Here is a 17172-nt window from a genome sequence, read left to right on the forward strand (position 1 = left end):
TCTCTGTCCTTCCATCGGTGGTGGCCTTAAATCCTTTTCAATCTTGCCATAATCCAAATTGACATGTACATGTGCAGCCGTAGCATAAGGCCTTCACCCGAAGTCCTGGCACGGCCATCCGTAGTATCTGTATCTGTATCTGTAGCTGGCGCCTGTCTTGTTGACCAACCGCATTCTGTTCGGACTGTTCGTTTGTATTTTTCATACTCGCATTCACTTTTTGACTGACACACGCCCGACCGGCCCCCGGTCACTTCCAATTTGGTTTTTCTTTTACAGGGGATTTTCGGCCAAAAACTTTGGCTGCACTTCGACCGGTCATTGTCGTCCAGTTCATCCAGGAATCCAGGACTCGACCCCATTTCCGCCGGCGGCCCGAAGTCGTTTCATGTTGTATTACACTAAGTGGACACAAATAGATTGTTGTTCGGCCTCCGTCCGATATATGTCCGCAAGTTTGCTCAATAATCAATCAAACCTGCAACTTGGAAACTGGAACTCGCAACCTGGAGCCCCCGGCCAGCACCCATGGCAGCCAATTAGAGGCTAACCCACATGCAATGCCGCACAATCGATGGGGCCAAGGATTCAAATGGAGGCTAAGGCGGGACTTGGGGGTTGAGGCTGGGGATGGGGATGGGGACAATCATCCTTATTACATACAGATTTTGATTCGTTTGTTAGCCGCTGGCCACAAAGAAATAAAGCCCAGATTGTCCAATTAAACGCAATTTATACGGATTTCCAAGTAGCCCAGTTTCGGTTTTAGATTGAGACCAGACACTCGAAGAAAATTAAATTAAATTAGAGCTCAGGGAAATAAATGCAACAATGTATATAAATGTATTCCTCTCAAGTTACATTTTTCTAAGAAACATATACCATAAAGTTCATCTTCAAGTTTATTAGTATTAAGTATTCCCAACGATGTAAATTGTGTGTTTTGTATTTAGTTCAGTTGAATCTGCTAACCTGCATCAGCAGTAATATATCTATGCATCTTAAATTTGCAAAACAATTTATGAAACCCTTTTTCCCGGTGTATCCACATCCGCAAGCCCAGCAGCGGCAAAACTGCAAATTAAAAAGGTGTCTCTGCTGAAGTTCAAATAAACAGCCTTTGATCGCCGGCGTCTGCAACTTTGTTGGGGCGCCGTCTTTCAACTCTTTTACCCGAAAATCGTTTACTTCCGCACACAGAGTCCAGTCGGGAGCGACCACCGGCCAACTTGTAGGAGTCAAAGGAAGGTCCAAGCCACGACGGGACCGACCTCAGCGCAGTGCTAATGTGACAGCGGCAACACTTTGGAGGCGTCCCTCCAAATATTGGGCTACCTGTTCGGCGGCGTCTGTTTGTTTTGCTTTCAACGCAAAAACACGTAATATATTTATAATGAACGGCCCCGGGATATTCGCTCGCTAATTGTTGTTAGTTTTTCATGGGTCCAACATATGGCTGATTTTTTTAGTTATTTTTTTATTATTGTTTCTGGCTAGCCCCATAATTAGCACGTCAAAAGGTATCCGGCCAAGGCTGCAGGTTCCTATTAGAAGTGGTCTACGCGAACTAACCACCCTGCGCCTGTCAATAACCATCAATAAATCATCTTCAATGGATGGTTCCTACTATTTAAGGGTTGAAATATTTCCATTTATCCAAGGATCTCAACCGAAAAGACAAAGGAAACTCCCCTGACGTCAGATTTTCCTTGTTTAGCGGGAGTTTTCGTGTCCTAAACGGGCTTTGAGTTAGGGAAATAGTAAAAATACTAGACGAAAATATTTGTTTAATATCTGACAACAGCCTGAAATTTATATAGCTTCCTTACCCATACAATAAAATAGTCTAAAGAACTTCCTCTTCATAATAAATAAGCTTGAACAAAGACTTTAGTTTTATATTCTTTGATTTCGTAATGTGTTTATTTTCATTGCTCTTGTTTTGTTTACTTTCCAATGCTCATACATGTATTTAGGGTTTATAATTTATAATACTAGGTAATGCCATTTGACTTAAGCCTAGAGACAGATACATATTACAATTACAATCCATATATAATTTTGCGTATTAAATATGTTATTACTAGGCGCGGCTTCGAGGCTCTCTGCGACACTTTGAGATGCGTTCTGCCTTCGGTTCAACTGTCGAACAATAACTAATATTCTAAATGCAGCACTACGAAACACAAAAAGAAAATTCGGAATCCTACACAAACTTAAATCGCCGATCCAGGTCCATCGCCACGTTGGCATCCTGGTATCCGTTGGGCAAGCGTCTCTACAGAGTAAAGCTAGGTATTTACAGTGGGGTCTGCCTCAGCCGCCCCCTTCGTCCTCCTATGTACAGTGCGAATAGTCTTCTGTCCGGGGCTCCACTGTCCGTGTCCTCGGACTATGTACAAAGCGAAGTGTATCACAAATAAACCAACAGCCGCCGATGGCTCGCTCTCGCGCCACTTGGCGGTCCGATTAGCAACCCGCCGCATGCGACGCCTCTGCCCAAGGCTGGAGGCCATGTAGTGCCGCCAAAGGTGCCCCATTCACACCCCCCTGCGAGTTCAGGGGCGGCGCAGGGGGTGCAAAGCCCTTGCTGATGGCCTCCGCCTGCAAGGACAGCATCAGCCTGTTTGCTGCCTGTCGTTCTGCCTCGCGCTCCTCGGCTGTTTGGCGTCTGGAAAATAAAGCGAGAAAGAGATTTTATAAGTAAGTTATTGTACGCTTGCAATTTGCAATTAAGTATTAGGATCTGATCGGTAAAAGTTCATAGCTAAGCTTAAAATATTCATTGATAACATATGTTTATATGATAATTTTTCGGATATACAAAAGTTTAAAAAAATCATAACTAAGCCAAAAAATCATTAATTTTAATTCGGAAAGCATTTCCATGTTAGGTTTTATTATGTTCATAAATCTGCATACTCAATTTATCATTTTAAAAGATTCAATTTTTTGTCAAATTTTGACAATTTTAATGATGTAACCCTTTTAAAATTTTCAATTTTCGAAAAAAGTTCAAAAATGTAGTTTTCGACCGGACATGGCTAGACCGACTCAGCTTTTGATGCTGAGCAAGAATGAAGTGTGATGATGTACGCAGATGACGTCAAACTTTGTTTGCCATTGACGAACTCTCATTCACACAACCTTTTGCAAACTGACCTCAACAACATGCAATCCTGGTGCATTAATAATCTCCTCTTTCTCAACAACTCCAAATGCAAATTTATGTCTTTTTACCGGAAGAATTGCCTGCTCGCCAAATACTCTATAGGTGCGTGCGATCTTGAACGCATCTATACGGTAACAGATCTCGGAGTCCTATTCAACCACACCCTTAATTTTAATGACCACATTGGTCTAATTATTAGTAAAGCTCGTGGAGTTTTCGCTTTTGTTAAGCGATGGTCAAAGGAGTTTGATGATCCTTACACATCAAAACTTCTTTATATCTCACTTGTTCGCCCTATTCTTGAATATTGTTCGTGTGTGTGGTCACCTCAATATGCGAAGTATCAAGACCTTATTGAATCTGTTCAGAAACAATTCCTTTTGTTTGCTCTACGTGGATTACACTGGGATCCACATCGTCGTCTTCCATCATACGCCGACAGGCTAAGACTTTTAAGCCTCCCCACCTTGAAGGATCGTCGAACCTGCCATGCACTATGTGGAATTTGACCCGTTTTCGTGGCCAAAACTCATTTTTCGCAAGTATCCAAATTTGCGTATTTTCAATGATACCATGTTATGAATTGATCAAACTACTATGTTACATACCCAAAATGTTAACTTAACAGTTCAATGTTAAAATAACAGCTGTTAAAGTCAGCTGTTGCAAGCGAACACCACGGGCTGTCTTATAAGTTGACTTTGCGGTGCAGTTTCAAAGTGGCATATCTCTGACAAAAAATCATTAAATTACCTAATTCAAACTGAATATTAATTCTTCAGGTTATTACTATGTGTTGATACTAATATGTTGCGTGTTGCGTTCGTATTTTTCAAAAAATTTGTACATTTAGCAAGTGGTGTCCATTTGTCACTTTTGGAAATAAAGTTGAACTTTCCAAAGGGTTTTAAAAAAAGGTTCAAATTGTATCAGCGAGTGTCCATATACATGTTGTAGGTTTTTCAATTCTGAATTCAAAATATATAGGCTCATTGTGCGTTTTTTGCGGTCTTTTGCGTAATTTGAATTATTAGGAAGCAACATCTTGGTCAGAAATGCAGAATTGCTAGTAGTGTGGCGTAAGCAAGGGAGGTTCAATTTCTCCGGAAATATATTGTGGAACAATCAAACTCCGCAGAATATAAGGTTTTCTTAACCGTTAAAACTGATATCGACGTTAGGGAAGACGACAATACATATTTTTTTATAATAATAATGAAATTGATGACAATGATGAAGTTAACAATTAATATGTAGAGTAATAAAACCAAAAATAATGATATTCTTAAATAACTTCTACATTTATTATCCGATCTGAACCAAATTTACAGGACACATTTAAAATAAGAAATTCATCCTGTGTTCCAAAATTGGGGTCTCTAACTTGAAAATTGCTTTAAATATTTGATTTTTTTTCGATTTCTGTGGGCGGAGGGGGGCGTTGACACGCCCACTTTTCTAAAATAGCTTCCTATAGTAATAACTATAATTTTATAAGAAACCTGCAGTGAAAAATGTTAATAATTTCAAAAATTTTAATTTTGGCCACGAAAACGGGTCAAATTCCACATAGTGCCATGGCGTTATCTTTCTACATAAGCTGCTCAACGGTCAAATTTGCTCAATGTATTTGTTAAGCAAATTACGTCTCGCAGTCCCTGTAAGGCCTTCTCGTCATTTTCGTCCAATAGCCCTTAACGTCTGTAAGACGAATATTGACGAGCATGATCCTTTCCGTGTTTTATGTTTTATGTATAATAAGTACTATTTTCTGTTACATGTTGAATTGTCCTACGAATTAAATGTTCAAAATTTGTTAAAATACCTATCCTTACCTCTGCCAACCTGATGTGAGTCGGAGCACATCGTAAAAAAACACTCCCTTTTGTTGTGCAGAGGTAAGGGTACAATATATTTTAAGAATGGCAGTTCATTGCTATTTTCTTTTATAAATAAATAAATAAATAAATATATGGTTTGTAGGGTCGAAAATGACTCCTTCACTGCTTTAGAAGCTTCGTACTAAAATTAGAATACCCTGAAAGTGTGTAATTAATAGGGAAAACATGTTTACATATTTGTAAAATAACCAATTACTAAAATGATCTAAAGATAATTAACCAACCATTGTATATCTTTCTAAACCTTCAATGTTTTGTTTATTAATATCAGCATGATACGGAATGGTGATGTATTGTATTAAGCATCACAGCACTTAATGTTTATTAAATTCCAAAAGACTTAATATCTTTATGGAAAGTTCTTTAATAAACTGCTCGAATAACAACACCTAATCGATGTGGATGATGACATTTAAGCTTATCTGGCAAATAGTATCGCTTAATGTACATATTCATTATGGAAAACCAATTTGCCAGAAACTCATTTCGAGTAGGGTCGGGGCAGACAGAAGCTCATCAAGTCATTATGTGGGCGGGCTATTAAGACCATTTAAAACTAATCAAATCAAATATGCTGACTGCACACACACGCCGATCGATTGTGTGCGATTGTGTGTTTTTGTGGAAAATTAATTTCGTGCCAAGCTGGAGCTGCGTGAAATTGCATTTTAAATGTTTGGCGCTTAAAAGGGATTTGTTTTCGCCCCACCATCCTTTCTCTGCATCTCTGCATCCTTTGGCTGACTGTGGCCCTGCCATTTGATAAATTATTCAAATCGTACTGCAGTTGCATGTCATCCCTGCCCCGCGTTTGCGCAGCATTTTGCTCTAATTGTGGCCATGGAGCCGGCATGGCCACCACCAACACCACCACCACCGTCGCCATAAGTTCCTGTTCCAGCTCCATCCACCCCCGCAGCACTAGGGGTTGGTTTGTGCGCCATCTTGAATATTTCATGAGCTAATGAAGTTCTTATGTTGCCGGCTAAAGAGTTGCTCGAATTATAGCCGCAACTAGGCAAGGCTTCCACATGCCAGGCACACATATATCATAAATATTGTTTAACAAGCTTTCATTATGGTTTTCATCAGCAATGTCATCGTTCAAACTACATTTCATAACTAGCCGGGTGCGCCTATTAAAAATGCATTAGCCTGGGTATTTAGTTCAAAGTTTTGGGCCCACAAATTGGAATAACTAATGTGGGTGTGTGTATCTATGCCTGTCCCAGTAAAGGATATGCCATATATAGAAAATGAGGAACGATTTGTACGTTTGTATAAAAGGGAAGTGCGCTTTAGCGATATATAACTAGCTTTAAGAATTATAGATACTCAATGGGAAATGAGAAGTCAATAAAATATCTTAACTCAATAAAGAAAATTGTCAAAATTCTTGTACAGTCTTAAATTAAGCTTTAAATTTTGCAATCACAATTGTATTTATGAATTGACGTTGCCTAGAGGTGAGATATTTACCAAATTCATTGTTTTCGCTGCCTCAACTCCCTCGCCCAACAGCTGGATTAACAATTCAATTGTCTGTTTTCGGCCTGGAAGTGAGTTATTATACGCCAAGCACATTGCTTTTACTTTTTCACCTTTGCGCAATCAAGCCGGCTTTATCGGGCTACATTTTTACTAGCTACCGCATGAAAAATTCAACGAAAATTGATTAAAAACTCCAAAACGGCAAGGTAAACGAAAGTGGCCTCGGAGTGGGTCCAAGTGTGTGCTGGCTTAATTCGCTCTTTGGGGCCGGGAGACACGATTGTAATTTATCTTCAGTCACGGAGCTGGCTGGGAAATGTAACAAACGCTTTACAAATGTTGGTCTCTTGGCGCCATCGCGTTGATGTGGAAAGTTTTTGTTGCCATCCGTGATAAGTAATGGCCGGGCATTAGCCTAAAACGCTTATTAAAGCTCGTCCCATAAATTTTCCAAGTTACCCCCCGCCCAGGTTCGAACTGTCGCCAACTGATGCAGCTGCTGTTTAAGGCCTTCACGGCCATGTCCTCGTAATTAAAATCATTTCACACACTACACGCAAACTGCTACCAGCCCCAAAAAGGTCCTGTGGTAATTATCTTTCAAGACATAACAATTTAGCCAGGCCATTAATTGAGTGCTCAAGGAGCTTTTTGCTCGGGAACCCAAGGGACTGGAACTGGGGCTGGGAATGGCCAGCAACTTCGCAAGAAAACTCTCCGGACACGTGCCGACGGACCCAGCAAGCTTACAAGTTAATTTACAAATGGCCCTCGCCATTGTAATTAATTTTATTTGATTTTTCGGTTCACGCCGCAAAAACTTTGCTTTCAGTCAAATTGATTTTTGCTCTGCGGTCCAAGTTTTTCTCTTGGCGTGTGTGTGTGTGAATTTTTAATTAGTCAGCTTTCGGCAGCCGGAAAAGTTTTGCATATGCCAGGCAATTAATATGAAGTGCGAGGTGTAGTCCTCGTGCTCTCCGAAGATTGGCCAAGAAAAGATGTGGGTCCTGGGATGATGAATGGGCGTGTAATTAAAAAGGGTTTAGCGGCAGCTTGATTTATGGCTGTGAAACTAATTGAATTATGTGTCCGGAGGAGAGGTGAAAAGAGAACCAGACAAAAGTCAGACTTTACCATTTGTTTCCGGACCCCAAAACGGCGCCTCGGGGACCCAACGCCCGGAAGTATGCAGCAAATCGCCAGCGATTTTTCTTTCCTTCTGTATCTGTATCTCTGAGTTCTGTGTGTATCTGCCTTTGTTGATTGCTTCTTTTCCTTTCCTTCTGTTTTATATTGTTATTTTTTTTGCTAAACACATTGTCAGACAGTGACAGGGAACAAGAGTTCATTCATTTGGCCGCGCAATTCGTTATTAATAATGAATGACGAGCTTTTTTTTTGTATACAACTTCTAAATTTGTATACAAATTAGAAAAGAACTTTCCACCCCTGAGCAGGAAATAGAAACCAAATTAAATGGTAATAACTTTTATAGAAAATGTATACTCAAGACTCCCCTAGTTCGTAACAGTAATAAATATGTGACACATTATTACTGTAGTCGCAAACGAGTTAGTATTTATTGGGAATTGCCAAAGAAACTACTTTTATGCAATCTTTATTCGTTGCCTAATGGGCGCATAGCACATACGCCATGTTGGACAGGGCTAATTATTCAAATTACGGGCCAATGCAGCGCCGTGTGCATTAAGGCAATTATGTGAGCACATTACACATACCCTGGATATTTACGAGTTATGCTGACTCGTAATCATGGCATAATGTGCCATTGCCATTTCACTTAACCGCAAACGAGCCGTGGCCGAGAGGCAGCCGTTGCCGTTAACAAAATTGCGTTTTACATCATTAATTTTTACGATCTGGAATAGGCCCAAAATGGCTGATAAGCCGGTAGGACTGGCTGAGGACTGCCGTTGCCTTGGCTCTAAAAAATGCCGCCGCCTGCTAAGCGGCAATTAACGCTTCTTAAGCGCCGTCCCTCCCGCTTTCCCACCGCTCTGCTGTCCTTTGCTCCGCTGGGAAATGTTGGAAACTTTGCCCATTTAGCCGCCATTTGCCATCATCATTATGATCGTCGGTAATCGCTTATGAATAGAAAGACCATCCAAATGCGTCAGCTCAAATTATTTCATATTCAAATACTTTTACTCGGCCGTAATAAAGTAGAAAACAATTAGCTGCACGCCATCGAGCCCTCAACGCATCAATGCCTTCATAAATTGGGGATATATTTATGAACTGCTGTTCCAAATAAATTGTCATTTGCATGCCGAATGTGTGTACATGTGTGAATCCGGTTTAGTACACAAATCAGAATTATAATTTCCACATGGCAGCAAAGTAGTTACATGGGTGTGCTAAGTGAAAGTCTACACTAAGCCACCAAATAATAATAGGTAGAAATTATTATTAATAACCAATAAGAAACTTATCTTAGAAAACAGTTTATTAAAAATAATAGGGTCAAAATACGAAGCTGCGTTTCAAGCAAATTATAATTTCTACAGGGGTATAAATATGCCTTGATATTTTGTATCCAACTATTCATTCTATAAGTCATCGACTTCCATCCCAGTGTTAAGCTGTTAACTGATAATACTATATAAACAAAGCCTTGCCAATTAGCTTGTTGTTTAACTAGAGCTCTCTTTGTGGCTGCGAAATGCAGCTACCCCTCAGTAAGCCTCGTAAATACACACTCCCCCGTATCCTTGGGGCTGCTTATTGTGTGTTGCTCGTTTAATGTGCTCATGCATATTGTATGAGCCATTTACTCCCCGCTTATGCACGCCGGTCTTTGTGGCCCTATTTCCTATTTGGGGTATATAGGAATAAGCATATACTATGTGGCAAAATAGAACTAGAACTCCTTGTAATTTATGGTTTTTGTTGGGACTAAGAAAATCAATCTAGTTCTAGTATATATTGAAATTAGCTTAAAAGTTTATGGATGGTTTAAGATAACAATATATTCATAATCAGGGTGTGTTTCTGAACTTCTAACATCTAGATATATCATAAAATTGTAGTATTTCAAAACAAAACTAAATATATTAAGATGATAGAGTACTTCTGGCTCGACTATCCCTGCTCCTGTTTTTTTAATATTCCTGCTTTTTAACAAAAGCCTTTTGTGCATATTGTAGTTTAAAACGGCACATAAAAAACCGAAAGGCGGGGCGCATAGAAGAGGGTAAGTGTCAAGCTGTCAGCACTTCCAAAAACACTGAGAAATGGGTATGGGGATGGGGTATTGATTTTTTTGCCTCTAGCCCAGCAGGGGCTCCAAGGAGTCTGGGGGAACGAATCGAAACGTTACTCACCTCCACTTGGTGCGTCGGTTCTGGAACCACGTCTTCACCTGGGCATCGGTCATCTTGAGACCACGGGCCAAGGCTGCTCGCTCGGCGGAGGCCAGATATTTTTGCTTGTGGAACCGCTTCTCCAGCTCCGCCACCTGGATGCGCGTGAAGGATGTGCGCGGCTTTTTTCGCTTTGGCGGAGTGCGATTCTGGTAGGGGTGTCCGATCCGTCGGGCGATGGGGAAGGCAGCTGTAATTAGGGATTTTGAGTGAGTACTTAACAAGGATAATACTTTAGGTTCTCAAGGAGTAATATAGTTTTCCCCCATTTGCCCTACTCCTGCGTGTGGTGTGTGTCCTGGCGGGCAATTAGCAAACAATAAATTCCTAGATAACTGGCCATTTCCGAATGCCGCTTCCGGAGTTAAGCGACGGCACCTGTGCGGCAGCGAGGCTGCGAGTACTTAGCGGCACTCGGTACCTGTTACCTGCTACCTAGGAACTCGGGCCATTCCCTCCCGCTGCGAAATCAATGTGGAGGCCGCTGACTCGCTGCCTAATTGCCAGGGATTGAGGTTTCGGTTTCTGGCGGCGGCGGTCTAGCAGGAACCCTTATCGCAGCGCCTTGTAGACAAAGCACGCGACATCAATTTCCATTCGGGTTGAGTCATAAAGTCGCGCTCGGAGGACGCGCGTAAGTGACCCAGTGTCCGACTCCGAGTCCGCATCCCGGTCAGTATCTGGGCGAGTGGTCGAACGGTGGCTGAGCCAGGCTCTGGCGCTGAACCTTTTAAAATTCCTGCCAGCCGCCGTTGTGTGTGCTTTGTTGTTTATTGGGTGCGATAAGAGGCGGGCACAGTGCGCAACAAAATGTTAAGCCGATCGATCTGCCAGCAGCAGCAACAGCAACAACAGAGGCAATTAGGAAACCGGCTCACAGACTACTGACTCCGCAGATGAGGTCAATGGAGAACTGGGCTTTGCCAATTTCACGGAGAAATTGCCTGGCTAGCAGCAGCCATTTGAGGCCAAGTGATTTGAAGTCAAGACAGCGAGACTAATTGATGAATTATTCAAATACGGTGATACACGTCAGTCGATGGGTAAATAATATCAGTCGATATTGATTGCAATTAAATTATTCATAAAGCTGATGGAATGATATTCATTTCAATACGCTTTTAAGAGGGAAAGATTCTGTACGGAATATCTGTCTAGTTCTAGTGAAAAATTAATGCTGATAAAAGCTTATTTAAAATATCTCTGAAATGTGTTAGATTTTAGTCTTATTTCCCTTTTTATAAGCTTGTTTTACATAGCCTGTGTGTCAATATATTTTCCATACAAATGATTTCAAATATAGAACCATAAAAATGTATAAAGCTTACCTAACTTACTTGAAACCCAAAACCAATTTAATGTAGCAAAAAATGTTTCATAATTTACATATATATCCAATACAGATATGCTTGCAAAATTTTCCTAAGTAGGAAAACCTCTTCAATGTAAATATAACTCATCGATTTGATTCAGTCCATTTCGAATTCAGTTGGGTTCCCATACGGACAAGTGTACGTGTTGGAAAGCCATAAGAAAATGGCGATGCGCTGTCAAAAGCCATCAGAGGGCATCGAATGTATGGCGGGTGTTAAGCTGACAAATCATGCTTCTTATTACGAATTTTCCCGAGACCCCTTTTTCGGAGCGGAAAACCCAAAGAGCAGACCTGGGCTAAATTTCCCCTGAGCTGAGGTCGTGGGGGTAGCCGATCATTTGAATATTTCAGGCAATATCAATTTCAATAAAAAGCCATTTATCGCACCACATAAGCGGAAGGCATCCTTGGGATTTTCAAATATATCCCGCAGCTTGTGTGGCATGTGTATCCTTTAAGGATTCCGGCTTAGAGGGTTGCAGCATAAGCATAATTTTATAGCTTTCCCGGCTTTCTCCTGCCCCGCCATTCTTATTTATGATGTTGGTGAATCTTAAAGATACACACGGCGCTAGGTGTGTGGGAGTAGGTGTGTGTGTGTGTGTGTGTGTACGGTTGTGGCCAAGATGCCTTGCCAGAAATACGTAAAATAATGCAAAAAGCTTTTAGCATACATTATTGATGGCGGCCTGTGGCTCGGCCTGGTTTTGACACTCCCACCGCCACTTTTGGCTTTTCCAGGAGCTGCCTCGCTGTGACCTTTGCTAGTGATTTGGATTATCACTATTCTGCCGGAAAGATTCTTGTCGGAAAACTATGGTTGCTAGCGATAATAATAATAATTTAAATATGGAAATTAAACAGTTTTGCCTATCTTAGTTTCATCAAAAACTGAAAGAGTTGGAAGTACAAGAGCTAGTATATTTCCTAAAATTTTCCAAACAAAATTTTGTTCTCCAACCTCATCGCCATATCATTCCGGCGGACATTCGTGTGCGCAAGTATCGTGACAAAACCCCAACCAAAATTGGGTATATTATGGCTGGTTCGAAATTGCATTAGGGAAACGCTGGTAGCTCTGCATGGCCGAAAAGTAATTGGCATCCGCTGCGACGTTGTGTCCAAAAAATAACGAAAATTAACATGCAATGGTTATTAATCATATGGCGCTAAGAGCCCTCGCCTGCCCAAAGGAGGAGGAGGAGGAGGGGACCACTTTGAAAGGGGCTGGGATCGGAACCGGGGCTGGACGCTCGTTTGTCTTGTTAATGAAAAAAGCCAAGGCGCCAGCTTATCAGCACAAGGCAAGCGACACAATAAACACAACGAGACACAGACCCGGTCGACGGCGCTGACGATGACGAAGAGTTGCCGAGGAGCCAAAGATGTTGACAAAATGCAACGAAACGAGACGGAACGAAACGGATGGCAGCGGATCCAGAAAACTTGGATCACCCGGCGGCCTCATAAGTGTGCCTCTCTCAGGTGGACCGACCGACCGACCGACTGATCCCATCGATCGCCCCTCCTTCGCTGGCATATATCCCTCCGACGAACCGCTGGCATTCGACTGGCTAATTAAAAGCTGACCATGTCAGTTGGACTCAAATGTGAAGTGCGGTATGCGGCGATAAATAAGCCGGCGAGGACAGCCAACTCTCGCGCTGAGCCCTGCGACCGCCCAATGCGTAATTAATTCCCTTTCGGGCCCAGCGCGAAATTAAAAAGTCATGTAAACCAGCTCATTAAAATAACTAAAAAGAAAAAAGAAGTCAGAAGGAGCCCTGCCACTGAGCGGATGTTGGCCATAAAAGCGCATCAGATTGCCGCAGTGCGGGGCCTAAGAAGCTTTTCCGCATGACCGAAAAAAAGGCCCAAATATTATGAGTTATACAGGACCCGATACCAATCGGGATCGACTGGCTACCGAGGCGTAATAAAATCAACGCCGTCTCATTATTTCAAAGGGCTCGCGCTGTGCCAGCCGGTTGTAGCTACAAGTGAAGCTCATAATGTAAACAAATTAACAAAAGGCAGCCACAGGATCCACGCACAGGCAGGGAGCTCTGCAGATGCATACGGATATGCAGATACAGATGCGGATTCATGAGGGGCCGAGATAGATACAGATACAAATACAGGCGCGCATGCGTATGCAAATCAGAAGGCACATCCCATTCCTGTGTCGCTTCTGGGCGGTGGCTCAGAGTTAAGTTTTTAACTTAAGCTGCGATTGCGCATTTGAAGGCAAACATGTTTTTATACTTTAGCGTTCCGGGCTCTCGTGTGTGTGTGCACTGAGGAAAAAGTCGGTGAATCACACTTAAGGGGATTATAATTTTGATTGTAGTGTACTCTGTAGTAGCGATAATTTATAGTTTTCCTCAGCCACACGAAAGAATTCGAGCAATATTAAATGAATTTTTGGATTAAGATTAAATATTTCTTCCTAATTTAAGCCACATTTTCCCTCTGTGTATCTGTGCTTTGGACCAGCAATGATATGTGCCGATAGGCCTGTTGCCTTAAAAGACTTCTCTGATCGCGCTTATTTGGGGAACAGTAGCAATTGCCACCGCGGGTCATTGGGGGAGCGAGAGATCTCGGCGAACATGGGCCACCGCGACATGGGGCCTTCGACTCGGACATCACTTCACTTCGCCACTCCACCCAATTCAGACTCCTTCTTCTTCTGCTTCACTCACCTGCCAGCCGATCCTTGACCGCCTGATGAGCCAGCGCCGCATGATGCAGCGGCGGTAGCGCCCAGGTCAGAGGCGTTCGCTGGGGCGGCACACGCAGCACATGACCAGCGGCCGCAGCCGCCGCCGAGGGATAGAGATGCGGATACGAATATAAAGCTGCGGCACTTCCGTACGTCGAATTGGCAATGCTGGTGGCCAGCTTATAGGCGGCCAGATCCTGATCCTCCGCCTGCAGCAGCTCCTTCTCCTCGCCCTTTTCGCCGTGGTTGTTGTTGTGACTGGAGCCGGGACTGCTGCTGCTGTGCTGGGTGTTGTTGTTGTTGTGGTGGTGATGGTGGTGGTGACTGGTCTCGAAGGGCTTGGATAGCAGGCGTGATATGCTGAAGGGCAGATTCTCGCTGGACGAGGAGCGCGTCTGCTCGGACTGTAGCGATTCACTGGGGAGAAGATGGGGAAATATACATACATATACATATACTGACGGCTGTAAGGTGCGGGCTCATTAAAAAGTGTCGCCTGATAAGCGGAAAAGCCTGAGAACATTGGTAATAATTAAGGCTGCCTGCAGCTTGGACCAGTCTCGAAACCACTAACCAAAAACCCACGCGAGCGGATAAGCCGTGCGAGACGACGACATGCAGAACTCGAGTGGCCACCGTTGCGTATACGCAATGTGGCTGAAAATGAAGTAATTATGCAAATGCTGACGGCCGTTAGAGGCATTTAATACGTGCCTATAAATCATCGAATGCCATCAATTGACGCACCAAAAACAAGTCACGCACGGCATTTAATTTAACAAAAAAATTAAATAAATAACAGAAAAAAAATAAAAGTCCATTTGGAACAGGAATCGTAACAATGATTTTTAAGTTGCCATCACAAGCACACACTTTCCAAAAAACCAAAGACCAAAAGTTATAAGTAAACATACATATTTCTGTTGCCTATCTGGTGCTCTACATTCGCTGGAACGCGAGTTTTATAGCATTTTTATGGCGATCTCTATTAAAATGTTAATCCCGCAAACGATTTCGTCTTTGTCTCGCATTCGAACCGAAATATCGAACCCCAGAATCGAACTCATTTGGGCCCAAAAGAAGAGTCTTATCACGGCGCGTTTTTGGCGCCTTACTAATGTGCGTTTTATCGTCGCCATCCATTCGAAACTCTTTCCCTTCGGGCCCTATGTAAATTCAGGGAGTTTCTTTGAGACTTTATGAGACATTTTCGACTTGATTCTTTTGGTGGCATTGTGGTCAATTCATTAGCGTTTAAGAGGTTTGTTCACACCGTTCTTCATAGCCGGACACCGGCGGCTTGAATGGGAGGCAGCAGTTAGCAGTTGGCCTGCTCGACATTCTGGCAGCTTGTTAGCCACTTTTGTCGGCGGAAAGATGCACCTTTGTCTGTGCCCACGGACAATGGAGACTTTGTCCGGGCATTTTAATGGCGTTAAGCCGGAGAATTTGATCCGTATAATAGGAATTTGTGAGCATTGTCAGTTAAAATACGTTTGACAATAAAACAGTGGGAGTTATGAACACATAATAATAAATGTAAATAGCTTTTCTCTACCTTAATACTATTTTGACCATTTATGAGGCCATAAAATCCGACTTAGTCGAATTTCTAAATAAAAAGTTGTCCAAGCTGCATTGAATATTTGTGTTGTTTGTGACTGAAAAATAAAATATTAAATACCCCTTTTCTTGCTGTTACTAAATAAGTAAGTTCAATATATTACTTTTGAAAAACTCAGTTCTAAACAAATTAAAAACCATTATAATCTATGACTCAGTGAACAATTGAGCAGATTACCTATTTCCTTCCTCTAATAAGAGGAGAATTAAAACGATAAAATAATTTATTGAAATTGTGAATAAGGTTTATAAACTTTCAATGATTAAAACCAAGCCAAAATGATACTAATTATTTTTATGGTTATTAAACGGAGCAATGAATAGTCTGGACTTATTTTCTATACATTTAGTATATTTTTGACAGATGTTTGATAATATAAACTCAGCGTATAAACATTCATTACAACAAATAAGGCAAACAAGTTGAAAGAAATTAAAATTTATTATTACAGGCTTAAAAGCTTACCCACTAAATAATTAGTAAGAGTTTTAAATTAATTATAGGTGAATCTATAAACATTTTCAAAAAGTTCAGCTTTCTAACTAATCTTTGAAATAACCTGACATCAATAATGTTTTTTCCAGGCCCATTTTAATGAAAACTCCTTAAAATTTAAAGCTCTCCTGCTTCTTGATCCTTAATCCTTACCTCAATGGCGTTTCAGACTCATCGTAGCAACTGCCACCGTCCATATCCACATCGGATCCACTGCCGCAGGATATGCGGGAATCGGAGTCCACGTCCACATGAATCTCCTGCTCCTCGACATCGTCGCCATGCTCATTCTCGTGCTCGTGGTCATCCTCCTCGTGGCTGGACATGCTGGCAACTAGTGGCGCCAATTTGGTAATTCCTTTCACTGTGTCTTTACACTAATTTTTTAATTCTCTCTGCACTCGCTTTATTAATTGTTTTAGATTGTATTTAATGCACTAAAGGGCACACACCAGAAATGTTTAATTAATTTCAGATTGATTTCCGCGATTAAGGGCGACTCGAATGGCGAACGGAGCACTGGGAACTACGGTACGGATCACGGACCACGGATTCCGAATTTGCGAGCTGGGAAGCTGGGAGCGGGCGCGTGCTAGCGGGCGAAAACGCTTTTCATAAATGCAATCAAATTGTGCCGACGGACGAGGCGCTGCCTGGCTCGCTGCCGCGTCTGCTGCTCGGGCGCTGCTGTCTGTTGTGTTCAGGAGGTTGGAGTGAGAGTCACCGCGCCGGAAACGGGTCTAACCAGTTGCCCGCTGTGCGGACAGCGACGGCAGCAGCGACGCCGGCGTCGACTTCCTTCCTATTTTGGTTAACGAGCCAGTTAGCCACCTTGTTTGAACCTAACCTACCATAATACCACCACCCGCCCTTTGCCCAGCACTTGGGCCTTCCTCTTCTGGTTGGTCCGCTCCGCCCTGTGTCGCCGTCTCGCTCTCTCGCAGCGCATGCGCGGCCTCTCGCTCGGGGAAGAACAGGTTTCGCTCTGCCCGCCGATGGGCAGCAC

At 42.5% G+C, this 17172-nt stretch overlaps 2 protein-coding genes across 2 annotated transcripts in view; both read right to left on the reverse strand.

Annotated features, from left to right (window-relative positions):
- Positions 1 to 1889: 1889 nt before the first annotated feature.
- C15 (homeobox protein C15) lies at positions 1890 to 16888 on the reverse strand. The gene is made up of 4 exons (XM_020958335.2): positions 16320 to 16888; positions 14028 to 14464; positions 9909 to 10137; positions 1890 to 2671 (listed from the first exon to the last, which is right to left on the reverse strand). The coding sequence occupies exons 1-4, from the start codon at positions 16490 to 16492 to the stop codon at positions 2470 to 2472; spliced, it is 1041 nt and encodes a 346-aa protein (XP_020813994.2). The 5' UTR covers positions 16493 to 16888; the 3' UTR covers positions 1890 to 2469.
- Positions 14332 to 17172, reverse strand: part of Fancm (FA complementation group M) — a 41197-nt gene continuing 38356 nt past the window's right edge. The window contains exon 6 of the mRNA XM_020958334.2: positions 14332 to 14464. The gene's annotated coding sequence lies outside the window, so the exon portion shown is untranslated. The remainder of the gene's footprint in view (positions 14465 to 17172) is intronic.

Source organism: Drosophila serrata, unplaced genomic scaffold (assembly GCF_035046125.1).
Source record: "Drosophila serrata isolate PLE 108 unplaced genomic scaffold, ASM3504612v1 contig_241, whole genome shotgun sequence".
In the NCBI taxonomy this organism is placed as follows: Eukaryota; Metazoa; Arthropoda; class Insecta; order Diptera; family Drosophilidae; genus Drosophila; species Drosophila serrata.

Coding starts and splice junctions, on each gene's coding strand:
- C15 (XM_020958335.2), bottom strand. CDS start 16,492: ATGTCCAGCCACGAGGAGGATGACCACGAGCACGAGAATGAGCATGGC. Junction 10,138..14,027: donor GGTCAAGGATCGGCTGGCAG/GTGAGTGAAGCA, acceptor CCCTAATTACAG/CTGCCTTCCCCATCGCCCGA. Junction 2,672..9,908: donor AACCGACGCACCAAGTGGAG/GTGAGTAACGTT, acceptor TTTATTTTCCAG/ACGCCAAACAGCCGAGGAGC.